Below are 16896 nucleotides of genomic sequence, written 5' to 3'. Positions count from 1 at the left end.
ATTATACGCCTTCCACAAAAGTTCATAAAGGAAAAGTAATTAAATTTTGTCAATTGAATAAAAACAAAAAGAAAGAGAGATTGATGGAATCAATATTACCAAATTTGACGCATAAGGATGGTTTAAGGAATCTAATTGTTATAATGTAATATATTAAACATGGAATTATTTATGAGATTTTTAAATTGTAGTTCATACTTGGAAGCATATATAATCATAAAAATCATTTTTTTTTAATGCATGTCATTATTTTCCTACGAGGATAATGACGGTGACATCATAAAATAAGATATTAAAGAAAACTACAAATTTAGTAATATATTATGCCATGGGGGTAACAAAGTAATTTTACATAGTCAATGAAATATGTTACAATTGTGTTCCATAAACTTAATATATCAACCAAACTCAGCTATTGGATTGAGTTAGGTTGGTTTAAGGAGATTTTTTAAACCAACTCGATTTTTTTTGTTCGTCAAATTAACAACTAAAATAATATAAATAAGATATTCGATCGAATCCAACTATTAAAATTTGGGTTGGGTTGTTAAATTATTTATTTATTTTAAGTATATTATTTATTAACTTAAAATACTCAATTTTGTTTACACCACTTTTTAATAACTAAAATTTAGTAAAATTTAAATATTAAATATCAAATTTAACATGTCAATTACAGATTTAAAAAAACAATAAAAGGTGTGAATTATAATATTTGTAAGTTGTAGTATGTATTTTAATAATATATAGAAATTCATATTGGGTCGAGTTAATCCATTTTTTAGGGTAATTATAATGGTAGCAATTTTTAGAATAATTATTAAGTATGTAACAATATTTTTAAAAAATTGTAAATATAGCAAAGTCTATCGTTGATAGGGTTTTATCATTGATAGACTCTTAAGGTTTATTAGTGATAGACCAACATTTTTTACATGTTCTATTAGTGATAGACTCCTATCATTGATAGATTTTGACAGATTTTGCTATATTTGCAATTTTTTAAAATGTTGCTATATATTTCATTATTTTGAATATAATTGCTACATTTGCAACTATCCTTTTTTTAAATGTAACCCGAACCCAACCCAACTCTAAATAAACATAAAAAAAAAATCAACTAAATCCATCACAAAATAAAACCTAACTCAACCCATCCTTTACAATTTGGGTTGGGTAGTATAGATTGTTCGGGTTATTTCACCAACCCTAAATGAAACATCTTATCATCTAAAAACTAAATAAATAAGAGCTCGAATCAAAATATAGTAAAATATCATAGTATATTTACGATTGAGTGTAATAAATCATGATGAACACATATAGTAGTAAGCGTGAACATGATAGATATAGAAAAGATGAGCCGACCAACCAAATCGAAGATGGCCAGTGGAAGATAAAAAATGGTTCACTTGATATTGTTTTGGTTTGAGAAAAATCCAAATCAACAATTTTTTTTTTAACTAAATTCAAAATTTCAACGGTTAGAAGAAAATTAGACCCCAAACAATAAAAGTTAAATTCTCAGACTTGTAAAATTATTCCATCGTTAGAGTTTTCAATTGGAGGTTTTAGAATATGATACAACTACATCTATAGTTTTGAGGCGATTTTTGCAATATGTCCGTAATGGTTGAGGAAATATTATAGTTTAGTCGTTGGGATTTGAAAAAAACTCATAAACTCAGTTTGATAAATCTCTTATAGTTGTCCTATACAATTTTGGGATCATCCTATCGACTCAAAGGAACGAAATTTTAATTATAGGTCATATGGACTAAATTCTAACTTAAGTTAGTTATAAATCATACATAAGTTAGCTAAACCAAATTATTAGACCTACACATAGAGTTAAAGTCAACGAAAATCTTAACGTTTCGAACTCGAACTATAGTGGTTGGTAGTTCAAACAACTATACACACCTACGATGAACTACACTACTACATATTCTAATCATTGACTGATATATTTTTATTATTTTTTACCTTTTATGTCTTATCCCTTTTGTTACGGTGTTTACTGTTTCAAATAATCTAACCAAGTGTCTGCAACACATCAAACACAAAATTATTGTTGATGTATTTTTTTAATAAACTACAAAACATAAATTATTTATACGGAAGGAAAAAAATTATATATATATGTATTCCGTTGGTCAAGTTTATGTGTGAAAACGATTGGTATTAGGTTGGTAAAGAACAACATAAATTTAAATTTTTATTAAACTTTCTGAGCTTTTGGTAGGTTCATCCAATACTTCATCTCACGAACTATTTAATATTTCATCCATTTTATTCACCACTAAGTTTTGTTTTCTCTGTCCCCACTCGAGATTTTTAGAAGCGATACACCGTAATATGTAATTATTTGTATTTATTATGATATGAATCAACACATACAACAATATATTATAATTATCATACGCTACATTTTCTTAGCATTGGAGTATAAAAGTATTATATAAATGAAAGAATAATGCAAGTGAAAATGTTATACATTCAACTAAAACTCCTAACACGCGCTAGCTTTGATTTTTTTTTTCTTTTTTAACTTCAATTATTGTTTGATTTTAATAATACATTAGGTAGAAGAATGATCTCAACGTTAATAGTACAAATTGATTACTAGTACAAGTTTATACTAACTGAGTCAAATGAACACATCATAAACTAAAACCAAGTCAACCAACCAAAACAAATTAAATCGAAGACGGTAGAGGTTGGTTAATTTATGGACCAATATTATTTAGGAAAATTTTCAAAAATGAAAATGGCCAAACGTATCGATTTACACCTTTATGATTGGACTAGATTTGAACATTTACTAAACTAATCATAACAAATTCGATGACTATTTGATCAACAAACCGACTCCAACCAATTAAGAGAACGTTCCTAAATTAAATTTATTCAAGTCGATTAAATTTAAATTAATATTAAGAATATTTACAAAATTAATAAAAAAATTTATAATAATACAACACATATAATCACATTTTTTTTAAATTACAAAAATAGTAAATTTAAAAGTAGATTGTCGTGTGATATTTACACCTATTTGTCGTATTTATGATATTAAAAAAATTGTGTTATTTATGAACGGATGTGATTTTTTTTAATAATATTAATAGTGTTGGGAGATATTCCATTGTTTTTTCCCTCGTGTCCGTCCGTACAGAAGAAACCAAAATGAATATTCTCAAGAATCGTTGTTCGTTAATCACAATGGTCGAAGCTCACCGTCAACGAAGAAATGCATAAATTCATCGCCAGAAAATTCATAGAATCCATATCCGTTCTTCTTCTTCTCCGCTATGGACGATCTTCCGCCTTCGTTAGTTCTCGAAATCCTGAACCGATTGGCGGATTCCGCCGATTTAGCTCGGTGCCGAGTGGCTTCCAAATCTCTCAATGTTCTCTCCCGTGACGTTAGGTCAGTGAACCTCTTTTGTTCACTGGATCGATATCTCAAGTCTAGGGCTGCAGAGACGAAGTTGCTAGTAACGCCTTTCAAGGTCATATTGAAGACTTTGGTGAATGATTTTTTGGCTCTTGATTCTGTTTCAATTGGTGTAGAGAAATCACTCGGACGGATTTCGTATGAGCACGACGATGTTGAGGATTGGTCTGATGATTTGTTCTTGACGGATGTTGGCTACGCTAAGGAATGGCTGCCGGCGATTGGGAAAAATTTGACGTCCTTGTCTATCGTTGATTTTTGGGTTCAATCTTGCTGGAGGCAATCGAAGATTTTGGCGCTAATTACTTTGTGCTGTGAGTTTGGCTATTGAATTTCTATATATATGTATATATTTTTGTCAATTTCATCATATAACTGTTTATGTTCATACAAGACTCTAGATAAAAGTAAAACCCACGTCTGAAAGACTGAAATTATATGACTTTTTTTTGTCTTTCCCTGAACTTTCCATAACATTTGAATTGGTATGCTAGCTGGTTGATTCTGATCAACAAGAATATGCGACGAAGACACAGAAAAATATAAGGGACGGCTGTGAGGACGCAGAGGGGAAATATGGGATATTGGGAATGATTAAGAATTTGTATAAAAGATTAAATTTAGTTCAACGAGATTGAATTCATGGGTTCTTTTGGATAAAAACATATTTTTATTCATTCAATAAAATATACAAGGAGATACAGAAGGGGCCCATTTTACATGGTATACAAAAAACGTCTCCAATTTGCTACAACAAAATTCAAACGATGAATTCGTAGTGACTGTAAATTTTTGTACACACACACACCAAAAAAAAAAAAAAAAAAAATGGAATTTATGGGTTAAAGGTGTTTTAACATGTTATTAAAACAGAAGATACTCTATTTGAGTCCATGTTCCCTGGTTAATATACAAGAACTATTTCAAGTGCTGGGATGAATAAAAGATGTAGCTTAAGTTGATTTCAGTAGTGAATTTACCAACTTGTCAACTTTGAAAGTGTGGTAGACTGTGAATTGTTACAACATACTATTTGAAGCAAGTCAGTTCTTAAATGTTCCGTATGGTTTTCTCTGATGTTATGCTTGTGATAGTCAAATCATGAAGGTCGTGTTTAAGGGGTTTGGCCATAGCTGAATGAATAGCATAGGCACACTCGGCTTCTGAAATGGAAAGAAGAACTGGAGGACACCGAAAAAGAAACACCATGGTGTATGCGACCTATGAAAGACCAAAGTTTGATCAGTGAAATTATATATTTATATGGTTGATATAAGTTGGATAAGAGGAGAAGAAAGAGCAGGCTTAGTCCCTCGAAAGGCATCTTCATAGCCCCCCCCCCCCCCCCCCCCCCCCACCCACTCACATGGATAAGAGCAGAGCAAGCACTAAGAAACAATTGGCGTCCGCATGGATTTAGGAAAAGAGAGGTTTAGTTTCAGAGTGAAGCCGAGTATTTGGTAATTGGTATCCTAGACTATTTGTATTATTATTGTATTTGTATGTCGCATAAAACAGTAATTGTTAAAGAAAGATTTTAGTTTCCGTTAACGGAATGGAACTTGTCATTGAAATTTTCATACAGGTAGATGTAAGATACATTGAGTTTCCTGATACCAAAAACCACTAGTTTTCCATCCTTTTGAATTGATTTTGATTATAATCTTGGTTGGTTGTATTTTTTATTCAAAATATTTCCATGACATTACATTTTCTTGTTATTGTTCATTATTGACCTTCACTTGTTTTTGTAGGCTGTAATCTTCTGGAACTTGAATTGAAGAATGCTTGGTTGTCAGTGGATGGACTACATAGAATGAACTCCCTCAAATATCTGACCCTTGAATTTATAAGATTAGATGATGAAGATCTGAGTGAGCTTAACAATAACTTCCCGCATCTTGAAGTTCTTAATTTGATAGGGGTTGGAGGCCTAAATGAACCAAAAATTCGTCTGTTGCACCTTAAAACCTGTAAATGGACGGTGTCGAATGCTCCTGTTTCTCTGTGCATATATGCACCAAGCCTTTCAAAACTTGAACTGAAGTGTGTCAAACCAAAATTTCTTATCATTGAAACTCCCATGTTATCTGATTTCCATTTTTGTCTAGAAGATGCAAGTGGGTTACAAGTAGATGAATTTCCCTGCTTGAGAAAGCTTCATCTTCATTTTCCATGTCTTCACAGTCTCATCACAACATTTTCATCTGCCAGAACTATAAAGGAACTCACACTGGATACGATGCAACGTGCTGAATCTGTTGAATCTGTTAAGTTTTGCCTTGATACAGTGTTTGAAATATTTCCAAATCTTTGCTTTCTTAAATTGGGACCTGGAGTTTTGTCAGAAGCAGAGACTTGTTATCAAGCTGAAGGTTTGGAGGGACGGATGGGCATGAGAGATTTGAAAAAGAATCATTCTAGCCTCAAAACCAACAAGATTGAGTTAAAACTTCCATTTATCATTCCCATTTTGGAAAAATGTACCGACTCGTTCGATATGGCATTGCTTCTCTATCAGAATGCTGATTCTGACGTTACTGGCGGAATCATGTCAAAACGTGCAATTAATCAGCGAAGACCAAGATGGAGATGGGAACTGTGGAAGCAAGGATCAAGAGAAGCATGGGCCAAGGGAAATTAAACTGTCCTGTTCAATGGACAATTGTCAGACTCATAGTTGTGTATCAAACTTTTCCTCCTGAAGGTTCAAAGCTTCATAAGGAGGAAATCCATCTGTAAGATTACCAAATAGTTCAGTAGATCAATGGAATGGCCCAAAAGCAATCCCAGGTTGATGTGAAGTCTACAAATTTTCTTTCAATCTTCGGATCTTTGCTTGAAGTCGCCTGTCAATATTTGATTCAAGAAGAATTGTTTGCTGCTGCTGAGAAATAATACATAGTTGAGAGATCTGAAAAAATGGCCAGTTCTTTTGCACCTTCATTTAATAATTAATACCCTAGAAGGTAGCCTCAATAATTTGCGTGGATCAGTGTGTATATATTTTCAGCCAAATGATGACATTTGTTCCTTACACAAGATTAGATATCTGATACTTATTATTTGGATAGAGAGTGATTAATTTGTATCATAAACAATTTCATCCGTGAATCTGAATGCACTGCTCAGTGTGTGTATGGGGTTTACATACTTGAAAGTAATTCTGACAGACACAGGGAAGTTTACATTCTATTTAGCTGCCACGGTTGTATACTAATGAACATGCAGGCCATTATGAGCCTGAAGATAGGAGATAGAGAAGAGCTGGGGAATCAGATGGTGACACTGCTCATGATCTCAAAATTACCATGCCAGAGTTCCAAGCTACTATGAGCGCCACCCTTTCCATCTATTCAACCCAAAAAAGGTTGCGGGTAAGTTTTTGTATTGCAAGTCCATGGATGAAATTCAATACTATAGTAGTATAGAAAAGCATTCATACCACCTCTGTTCATTGTCTGTCAGAATTCGTAGCATTTAAGAATACTTCTAGGTCCATAAAATTAAAATAATATATCATTAAATGACATGTTGAAATATGAATAGAAGAAGTGTATACTACTGTAGTACTATAAATTTTCTCGTTAGTGCAGGGATGGAAAATTCAGATGAGAGTGGCACTGCCATGATGTTAAGTTGCAGGGAAGAGACCACCCCTCTATTAACCCAACCAGACAAAGGTTTGTTATTACTTTTTAATCAATTTTTAAATAAAAAAACTAATTTTTAGTATATATTTTCTTTTACAATTCAACACAGAGTAGTGATTTGAACCTAGGGTCCATGAGGTATGGGAATGAGGACATCATCCAGCAGCATTAAATTGACCTTTAATATTGACAGTTGGTGCTGGATAAACCAGATATGTTTGTGCCATTAGACCATATCTTATCTTGTTCACATTGACACAGATAGGGAAAAAAAAACGTGAATATGAATCTAGCTCATGCTCATGTGCGTGTTCCCTAAACAGAAACCATTCATTGATACGATGAAATGAGATACAAAAAAGTTCCTATCAAGAAATAGTTTAAAAGAAAAGAAGAAAAAAACATCTTCATCGAGTGGTCATGGTGTTTAAGCTATAAATTATCAATGGGATACCTCTTGTGCATATTACTATTGTTACTATTGTTAGTTTGCTTGGAGTTTTGCCATCTCTGAGAATCTTATTGAGATTCCGGGATTGTCGCTTTGAAAACACTTGGCCTTTGAGTTGGCTAAAGGAGTTTTTTCTTTTTGTCGGGGTATCATCTCGGTCTATGTACTTTCCTTTAAATTTCATTTCATTTTAGTCCGCTCTCATACATCTGAATTTAGTCTACACTTGCAATAAAATTTTCTTTTTCTAGATGTTCTTTTGCTTACTTTTGATTATGATATCTGATAATAGTACTTAAGGTCGAAGTAGCATTGACATGACTTCCATTCTCAAACGTTGAAGGTTCAATTCTTTATCGTGCAATTGTACTAGTATGTATGTGTGTGTGTGTGTGTGTGTATATATATGTTAACATTTCTCCGTTATCATTTCATTATTGAGCAAATACTATAGTTGATTAATACCAATTCTGCCATTTCCAGCTGGGAAGGTCCAAATGAGTTCAATGCATAAGGGAAGTTCAGAATTTTGGGTGTTTGCAGCTACTAATTCCCCTATGGTTACATATCTTAATTAGATTGGCATCAATGTCTTTTAGGTTAGCTGTGGGCTAAAATGGCGAATTTAGTCACTTCAGTTTTATGTTGATTGTTAGTTGCCCATTTCATGAAGTTCATATAATCTTTGTTATCAACAATTTTAGCCAGCAAAACATATGGTATGTTTATTCAAACATTCGTTAATCTAGCAACCGACAGACGTAATGTAAAAATCGAAAGTTATAGATGTACATCTTTTATAATTTTACAACATATACGATTATTTTTAATTAATTAATTGACATTATAATGTTGTAAATCTTGAAACTAAGTATCAAAATGAAACAAAAATTCTGATTTTAATTAAGTATCAAAATGAAACAAAAATTCTGATTTTAAGGGAAGATTGTAACAAAAAAATTAGTTGATTAAAAAAATAACACTACCAAATAAAAATTAAATCCATAATCTATATTTCAAAAATGTATTTTCTCAAAAAAAAAAAAAAAAACAAAATCTCAACACTAGAAAACAAAGTTTAAAAGGAGAAGAAAAACAGAGTAATCATAAGAAATTAAAAGAAAGAAATAAATAAAAACGAAAAGAAAAGAAAGAGAAGAAACTGTCAAGCAGGAAGTGAAAATAATAAAAGAACAAAAAAAAAAAAAAAAGTATCCCTTGAAAAGAACATTTTTCTAAATTTAATCTAATCTATTATTTTTCTTGATCTCTACATTTTAGAGTTTATTTAATTTTAATCTTACTTTCAATTTCAATTTTAGTTATTCGACTTTTTAATAAATCTTAAATTCAATTTCTACTACTAAAATTTTTAGTTTTTACTTTTATGTTAACATTTTACTCTAAATTTGAGAAATTAGTTTTTACTTTTATGTTAACATTTTACTCTAAATTTGAGAAATCTATTCCAATTTTCTAAATCATCACAATTATTTAATCAAGCTAAATTTAAGATTCACTACAAATTGAACTAAAATAACCTTCTTTTTAAAAGCCAGCAGCACTATTTATCCAATTAAACCAAAGATGATGAGAAGTAGAGCAAATAAATAGGATTGATAACACTTGGCCTTTCCATTCACTTCAATTGATACCCCTTAGAAAAAAAAAACTTGTCACCTAAATTTTAATAAACTTCCTAAATAGTAGATATCATTAAATAGTTTAAATAATTAGAAAAATATTTTTGATTACTATGGAAGAACTAGGAATACTGCCAAATACAAACGTAAACAATAATGCAATTTCTTCTTTAAATTATACGTACACTATTTTAGCATTATATGATCCATTTCATTCACAGTTTAGCACATCAATAAATAATAAGGAATCAATTATCTTATTCCATGAACCCAAAACCCACAATTCTTTAAATGTTAAAAGAAACTTTAGTACCTAAAAGATATCCTACCCAAATTTTCCAATATAATTTCATTGTGGCAAAAATATCTCTTCATTCATATACTAATATGAACATTTTAACTAATGTAAATAAAAAGAATTTCTACTGAAAATGTTAGAAGCTCAAATCTACGCTCTACAGAAAAGAGAAAAACTCATCTCATCGCCAATTTTCAGCATTTTGCAACACGTGAAACATAGGAGACGAAGAAATGGGAATAAGATTGACAAAAGATGAGAATGACAGAAGAATAGTTGAAACCTACAATAAATTATTTTGAGTTTCGATTTATTTCATAGAATGCAGCTTAGCAAACGACTTCACTATAAAAGAGTGTGAGGAGTTTCTGCTGAATTGTACAATACTGGAGTTTCTCGAGGGGATAAAGAAAAAACATTATTAACAAGAGACGAGACTGCCAAGCAGATTCATGCACGTACGATGAATAAAGCGACGTCGATTATGTATGCTTCCGTACTATACCCCGAAGAAAACATGATAGGAACATCGGAGATGAGATGTATCCCGTGGCAATACATGTGTACCTTAATGCTTGCAATTTTCCCCGATGCTTGGCTAAAAGGAGTTTATTTGCATATATAATAAAAGATTGGAATGATCTCACTATCAACTGGTTTGAGTTGCCTTTTGTCGCTCTGCAAGTTGACCTTCAAGGAACTTCAAAACAGATTCACCCTGCAAGTAAAATATAAAAACTCCATTAAACCTTCCATTGATATGAAGGTGAAGCATTATTAAGTGCATGTTTGCAAGTGATTTTGAAATTGTTAAAATCACTTTTGTAATAAGATTTTTTTTAAAATAGAAAGAAAAAGAAACAAACTATTACCCTCCATTTAAAAAACCACTAAAAAACAAAATTCATTATATTTCGTAGTGTAAACATTTTGTTAATTTTTCTATTTTTTACGATTTCCCTTTCTAATATGATTCAAATTTACACTTCAAGTTTCAGAATGCTGTTTCTGAATGCTTTTGAAACTCACAAAAATGATTTTAGCAATTTAAAGATCATTCCCAAACATATTTAATAATAAAAGAAAGGAAGCAACAAATCGTAGTCTTACTCGGTGTTGAAGAGCTGGATTCTCAGAATTCAGTGATAATGATTCCAACAACTTAATGCCTTCCTGAAATCTATCAACTGCCATATCCTCATTTCCTAGACCACTGTCTACATCGGCCACCTTTGCAAGCGAAACAGCCACATCTAGAATCTGTATCAACCCATAAAAAGGTTCATAAGCAATAAAACCATTTTAGAAGTAGGAACGGTTAAAGTACATACTTAGCCCTTGAATTTTGAAGTTTGTATTTATTTGGTCTTTAAAATTTTAGATGTGACAAATAGATTCCTATGTTTCCAAATGCGTCTAATATATCTTTAATTTTTTTAAAAAAATTAAATTATTGATCTAAGAAAACTTCTAATTTTGTATACCAAAAAAAAAAATCAAAGTGCCAAGGACTAGATTTGTAATTTTGACAGCTCAACGACTAAATAAGAAATTTAAAGTTGCAATCCATAATTGAAGTCATCGTGAACACCATGCATACCACCTACGCTAGATATCCTACCACATTGTTCACAAACATCGAGATTTCCTTCTCGAACCTGTAGGCATTTCTTTCTAGAACTCACCGGTTATGGACTCTAGGAGCCAATCATATACTACATTCCTAAAGGGTCGACAAGTAAACATTTGCACTAATTATCTAGGCTACGGGCATGTTTGAAGGATTAAAAATATGGTTCATAGTAATTCTGAAAATAACAAAAATGATTTCAACAATTTTTGAATAGCCATTCTTTTTGGTAAATTCTAATCCTCGGAGAAAACCTATTGGGATTTCATTGTTGCCAATGAAAGATTCATTAAATTCTTCTACTCATTCTTGGAATTTACTCCAATGGAATTTTCCTTCTCAATTGACAACAGTCATTTTCTTGGGGGAGAGAACATCGTACTGATACAAATGATGCAGGCCAACATTCACCCTCTAATAATCCTCAAAGACAATCTTTCTTCAATAGCAAACTTGGTACAAGGTCCCTAACAGAAGAGTTCGATGCCTCTGTTTATAGAGAAAAAATGTAATAACTAAAAGCCAATAATTAAAACGGCAACCCAGTAAACTTAAAATTCATAAACATTCAAACTTTCCATACTAATCTACTACAATGCTACATCAAATTATAGGGGAACAATTTGACAAACTAAAAGCCAATAACGAAAACCGAACTTAAATTTTTTCACAAATATTCAAATTAATCCTTCTAATCTTCTACATCATATTGATTTGAATTCAACAAGGGAGACTCACTTAGTTGTTAGGTCTAGAACATATGCCTTAATGAACCATCCTGGATTGGCCTAGTGGCGAAAAGGGAGACATAGTCTCAATATCTAACTAAAAAGTCGTGGGTTCAATCCATGATGGCCACCTACCAAAGAATTAATTTCCTCCGAGTTTCCTTGACACCCAAATGTTGTAGGGTCAGACGGGTTGTCCCGTGAGACTAGTCAAGGTGCATGTAAACTGGCTATTGATTTCTATGAGTACGCCAGTATTAAATAGTACAAATATGCCTCTTTTTTAAGCATGTGGAATGCAAAAGAAAGGAGACAAATCAGTTTTGCACCCTTGTGTTCTCTTGCTTGTCCATTCGGAAAGATTCCTTGAGCTTTTTATTTCACTTGGTTCAAGCTGCAGTTGATGACTTCACAAATTAAGTCCATCATTTTCTTCCTCTATCAGTTTCATCCATTATAATGACTGTGGGTGTGCTAGATTCTTCAATTTTTTCATTCGTACACGGTATCACTAGTATCCATTTATCTGCCTTATTCTCCGGTTACTTTGTCTACGCTAATTGCATGTATTTGTTAGCCGAGGTTTTGTTATGTTTTTTTCCCTGCTCTAGTTTAAGGATATTGAATTGGACACCATTGTGATTTAGTCCAATTTGTACGATTCACTATTTCAAATTGAACATTTAATGTTATTTTCAATCCAGAGCCACAATATGAATAGCCTTGACTATGTTTCGAGTCAACCCATATGATACAAGAGTATCGTATGGGTTTGATAAACACTGAATAGAACCAAAATCATTAAAAGCTTCTAGAAGTGGATAGCATATAGGACATGCTATATTTTAGGGTAAAAGATTGCATATAAGAAATTAACAATCACAAACCTGAGCTGGATCATCTGGATGATGCTTGCTCGCATCTTGTCGAACGTTAAGAGACCGGAGATAATAAGATCTTGCAGCTTCAAGGTCTCCTTCATAGTACTTTAGATCGCCAATTTTATTTAGTGATACAGAAAGTGTATGAGTGATCTGGAGGGAGAAACAAGGGTTACTGAGTATTGCAAACACAAGCAGTTAAAAAAATCACAACGTCGACCCACAAAAGTTTAAAAAAGAACCTCGTGAGTCTTTTCAGGCAGTTTTGAGAGAAATTCTACACTTTCTTCAAAGTGCTTGATTGCAGAAGCAGCATCTCCAGCTGCTCGACTGTAAAATTGGATCAAAAAACAAACTTTCATCAGGAGTTTCAAATAAAGAACCTCGTGAGCCTTTCACAGTCATCAATATACTCTCTCATGACACCCCGCTACAACACATACACCAACACACTTGTCCAATAACTAACTAAATTAAATTAACTGCTTACAAAATAAAATATAAGACCCTTAGAGATACGTATTGCTTAAAAGCTCACCACCTAAGAGTAAGACAATATTGAAGGGAAGCTACATTGGAAGTTTTATGTCCCATCATAAGAAAGAGAAGGTATCAAACATACCAACAATCACCAAGTGTGCCTAGAACTGCTCCAAGCTGGGAGCACAATTCGGGTGAACTGCCCATTTTTTCTAATTGATCTCGAATGTCTTCAACACAGACAGTGAGCCTGGACTTGGCACTTTCAATATTCTGAGCCCGAAATGCCTGCAATAAAAAGCCAGATTGTAAAATTTTTAGATACAAAAACGAAAAGAATCTTTATTTTCTGTAAATGGTGTTAGGATAACTGTTTCCAAAAAGATGATTTTCTTGCTTCTTTTTGTGTTCTTATGGAAGAAACTACTTATTCCATTCTTTATTATTACAGAAACAAAGAAAAGATAACATTTTGGGCTCAAAGAAAGGTCTTCCTAATGATCCTCATAGAAATTAAGTGGAGAATGTAGAAGTATTAGGCTAATTGGTACACATTTTGATAAGATTTTAAGATATTCTAAAACAAGCCCACCACACTATCATCGCTCTAATGTTAGTGTCAGTACTGTGGAGATTGACTTTCAGCATCATAGTAGCTTCTGTGCAAAAGATATAGCTAAGGATTTTGCTTTAGATGACTTAACAAGGCGTCTGGTCAGCAGTTTAAAGAGATTCCCTCTTTTTTTCCTGAGGGGTAGTCAAAAAGCTTAATTATTCTTTGCTGTTTTTAATAGTTCAAAGTAGAAAGTGTCCTGACATACTAGAACATTGGAGCAATTCAAAAGGCCAAGTTGTATAGATAGACTTCTATTTTATTTGGTTTTTTTGGGAAAATTCAGTATTGATACTCTTTTGTAAGAGTTACCATGTCTGGCATTTATGGTGTTGTTGTTGATTGGTGTTCGAAGAGATTTAGATGTTCCTAGCGACTCTGTCCCTTTTTGCTTCAATTGTGATAAACATCCTTTTGGTTTAGCTTTTAATCTAAAAGTTCGTAAAGGATTCTACTCAGTATGAACAGGATGGTGGATGTTTAAATTTTGTAGCTTCTACAAAGACCAGGGTTGTTGAGATTCGTTTGCAATTCTTCTTTCATTGATGGTTTAAGTTGGACACAGAGCTTTTCAATCCTAAGGCCGTTAATTCCAAACTTTGAATTAGTTGTCTAGATTCACGATTGATTGATTACATTTTGCTTATCTTATGGAAAGTTTGGTTTTGATTTAACTAGTTTCAAGACCCTACTCTATTTCCATACCTTTTGATGGCTTCTCTTTACAGAGGGGATATATATCTTATTTGGAATGCTATCTTATTTATGCCCTTATTGTCACTTTCCTTGTTCACTCCCATAGTCCCATGTGAAGTTTGAAGTAATTTTTACCTGCATAATAAATAACAGCAACTTCTATACGTTCTAAAAGAACAAGGAATATTACCCTCATGGCTTGTTGGATCAAGAAAGCACCTCTCTCCATGGACACGTCTTCATAAATCACTACTTTACTTTCATTAACTTTCTCCTGCTCCTTGTCTGAGTTCACCTGGGGTCGCTTGATTCTGGCATGACCTTCAATGAAGCGATCGACCGTAGCTTGGAGATTGTCGTCTGCTTCAACCTTCTCAATGTCAGCTCCACACAGGGGACAGTCGTTAAAACGCGAAATACAAGCTCTAGATCAATTAAAAAAGAAACAAACAAATAAATGACGTAAGGGATCTCGAAAAGAAAAGAGAAAAAAAACGACGATAAAGAAACACCGTAATTGATTAATTACTTGCAGAAAATGTGAGAACAGGGGACACATCTGCTGCATTCAAAAAGAAGTGCCTGACAAATCATACAACTCAGAGGGCCAATCTTGAATGTTTGAGAATCATATCCGAATGGACACTTGCCACCGGCTCCAGCAGCATCACCAACATCTTTTTCCGCTCCATTACTCTCCCCCTCAGCCTGATTCTTCTCCAATGAAGAAGCATCATCCGAACGAACGGATTTCGAAAACGGACAAGCAGACTCGGATTGCGGTTTTCTTGAAGAAGCATCATCAGAACGTCCGGATTTCGCGAAAGGACAAGCAGATTCCCCTTGGTGCTTCCGTGAAGAAGCGTCATCGGGCCGGGCAGATTTCACAAAAGGACAAACAGGAGTCATCTCGATTCTGGACCGATCTCCCACGAGAACAACTCAAATTCAGAGCTTATTTTTTGAACGTAATCGAAATTTGAGAAAACTCAACCGATTCACAACACAAAGAGGAAGATGAAATCCGAAAATCAATGCCCTAAGAAGCTCGAACGAATTGAGAATCCCCAGAACTACGAAGATTTCTGCATACGGTGTCGGTATCCGAATCGCTTCGGGTTCGCGACCACCAGTCTTCTCAAAATATCCACAAAATGATTAAACTTAAGATTGACACGTCACTGTTAAAAAACTAAATAACATAAAACAACTTTTGGTTCGTGATCCAAATTACTTTTTAAAAACATTAGTAGAAAATAAAAACAATTCTTTTTCTTTGTATTGAAAAACATATTTTATTCCGATTTAAAGTTTTGAAATTTGAATCTAAATTTTGTGTTAGATTAAGAATTTTAAAGTTCATTTTTTAAAAATAATTTCTAAAAACAAAGAAAATGAACGTGTTAGTTTTAAAATTTTAAAGACTGTTCAGGTGAAGGGTTGTGTTATGGGGGATTAGGGTTATGATAAACTCACTGTTACGATAAACCTAGTATTAATAAGATGTATTTGGGGGAAGAGTTATGAAAAAAGTATTATGATAAGATGTGTTTGGGAAAAAAAATTATGTGGGTAGGATTATGATAGTGAAGATAAGATGTGTTTGGAGAAGAGTTATGTAGATAGTATTATGGAATTTACTTTTATAATTTTTTTTAATTCATATTTTATGAATTCAATACACAAATTTTGTATATTTAATTTACCAAATCGTCCTAATCTTCGTAAAACAATTTGTCTTAGTTTTTTTAAATAGGATGTTCATTTTCAACCTTTTTAAGTAGTTAGGTGGGAATGATTTTTTAAAAAAATTCATATTCTAAAATATTTAATTTACCGAATCGTCCTAGTTTTTTAGAAATAATTTTTCTTCATTTCTTTAACTTCGAGGTTAATTTTTAACATTTTTAAGTAATTACGTGCGAATATTTTTTTTCAAACTCATATTCTAAATCTAATACACAAAATTTGTATATTTAATTTACCGAATTATCATAGTTTTCGCAAAAAAAAAATTGTCTTAATTTACTATAACGTTCATTTTCAACATTTTTTAAGTATACATTACATTTTTCAATAAATTGATTTTATGAATGTGGTACGCCCGTAAATTAATAAGTGCAAATAAAAATTGAAAATATGAAGTATCGGAAATGATGAGATTGAAATTGATATTAAAATTTAATTATGTTCGAATACATATTAATATATTTGTGAAATTAAAATTTCAAATTAAACATTTAATTGTGTGACCACACTAAATTACCTAATTCAAAAATAGAGGAATAAATCATAATTTTAATTATGTAATTGTACCAAATTCATAAAAAAAAAAAAAAAAAAAATTGTGTCTTTAAAATAAA

General features: G+C 32.3%; 2 protein-coding genes and 1 long non-coding RNA gene across 3 annotated transcripts; 2 read left to right on the top strand and 1 right to left on the bottom strand.

The window, feature by feature from the left end:
• The first annotated feature begins 3148 nt into the window (after positions 1-3148).
• Positions 3149-6613, top strand: LOC103488800 (F-box/LRR-repeat protein At4g29420). Its single transcript, XM_017044812.2, has 2 exons — positions 3149-3774; positions 5215-6613. The coding sequence occupies exons 1-2, from the start codon at positions 3315-3317 to the stop codon at positions 6102-6104; spliced, it is 1350 nt and encodes a 449-aa protein (XP_016900301.1). The 5' UTR covers positions 3149-3314; the 3' UTR covers positions 6105-6613.
• Positions 6614-6843: 230 nt separating this feature from the next.
• LOC107990795 (uncharacterized) lies at positions 6844-8355 on the top strand. The gene is made up of 2 exons (XR_001762600.2): positions 6844-7143; positions 8048-8355. It is a non-coding gene; the product is annotated as an uncharacterized LOC107990795 (long non-coding RNA).
• Positions 8356-9778: 1423 nt separating this feature from the next.
• On the bottom strand, positions 9779-15717 carry LOC103488802 (protein NCA1). Its single transcript, XM_008447698.3, has 7 exons — positions 15063-15717; positions 14724-14958; positions 13367-13512; positions 12987-13074; positions 12751-12897; positions 10616-10765; positions 9779-10223 (listed from the first exon to the last, which is right to left on the bottom strand). Exons 1-7 carry the CDS (start codon positions 15440-15442, stop codon positions 10155-10157), a joined length of 1215 nt encoding a protein of 404 aa, XP_008445920.1. The 5' UTR covers positions 15443-15717; the 3' UTR covers positions 9779-10154.
• Positions 15718-16896: the final 1179 nt, after the last annotated feature.

This window comes from Cucumis melo, chromosome 10 (assembly GCF_025177605.1).
Source record: "Cucumis melo cultivar AY chromosome 10, USDA_Cmelo_AY_1.0, whole genome shotgun sequence".
Classification (NCBI taxonomy): domain Eukaryota; kingdom Viridiplantae; phylum Streptophyta; class Magnoliopsida; order Cucurbitales; family Cucurbitaceae; genus Cucumis; species Cucumis melo.
Note: the sequence above shows the minus strand (reverse complement) of the source record. Positions and strands in the feature narration are given on the sequence as shown.

Coding starts and splice junctions, on each gene's coding strand:
- LOC103488800 (XM_017044812.2), top strand. CDS start 3,315: ATGGACGATCTTCCGCCTTCGTTAGTTCTCGAAATCCTGAACCGATTG. Junction 3,775..5,214: donor GGCGCTAATTACTTTGTGCT/GTGAGTTTGGCT, acceptor TTGTTTTTGTAG/GCTGTAATCTTCTGGAACTT.
- LOC103488802 (XM_008447698.3), bottom strand. CDS start 15,442: ATGACTCCTGTTTGTCCTTTTGTGAAATCTGCCCGGCCCGATGACGCT. Junction 10,766..12,750: donor ATCCAGATGATCCAGCTCAG/GTTTGTGATTGT, acceptor GGGTTGATACAG/ATTCTAGATGTGGCTGTTTC. Junction 10,224..10,615: donor ATCCAGCTCTTCAACACCGA/GTAAGACTACGA, acceptor TTTTACTTGCAG/GGTGAATCTGTTTTGAAGTT.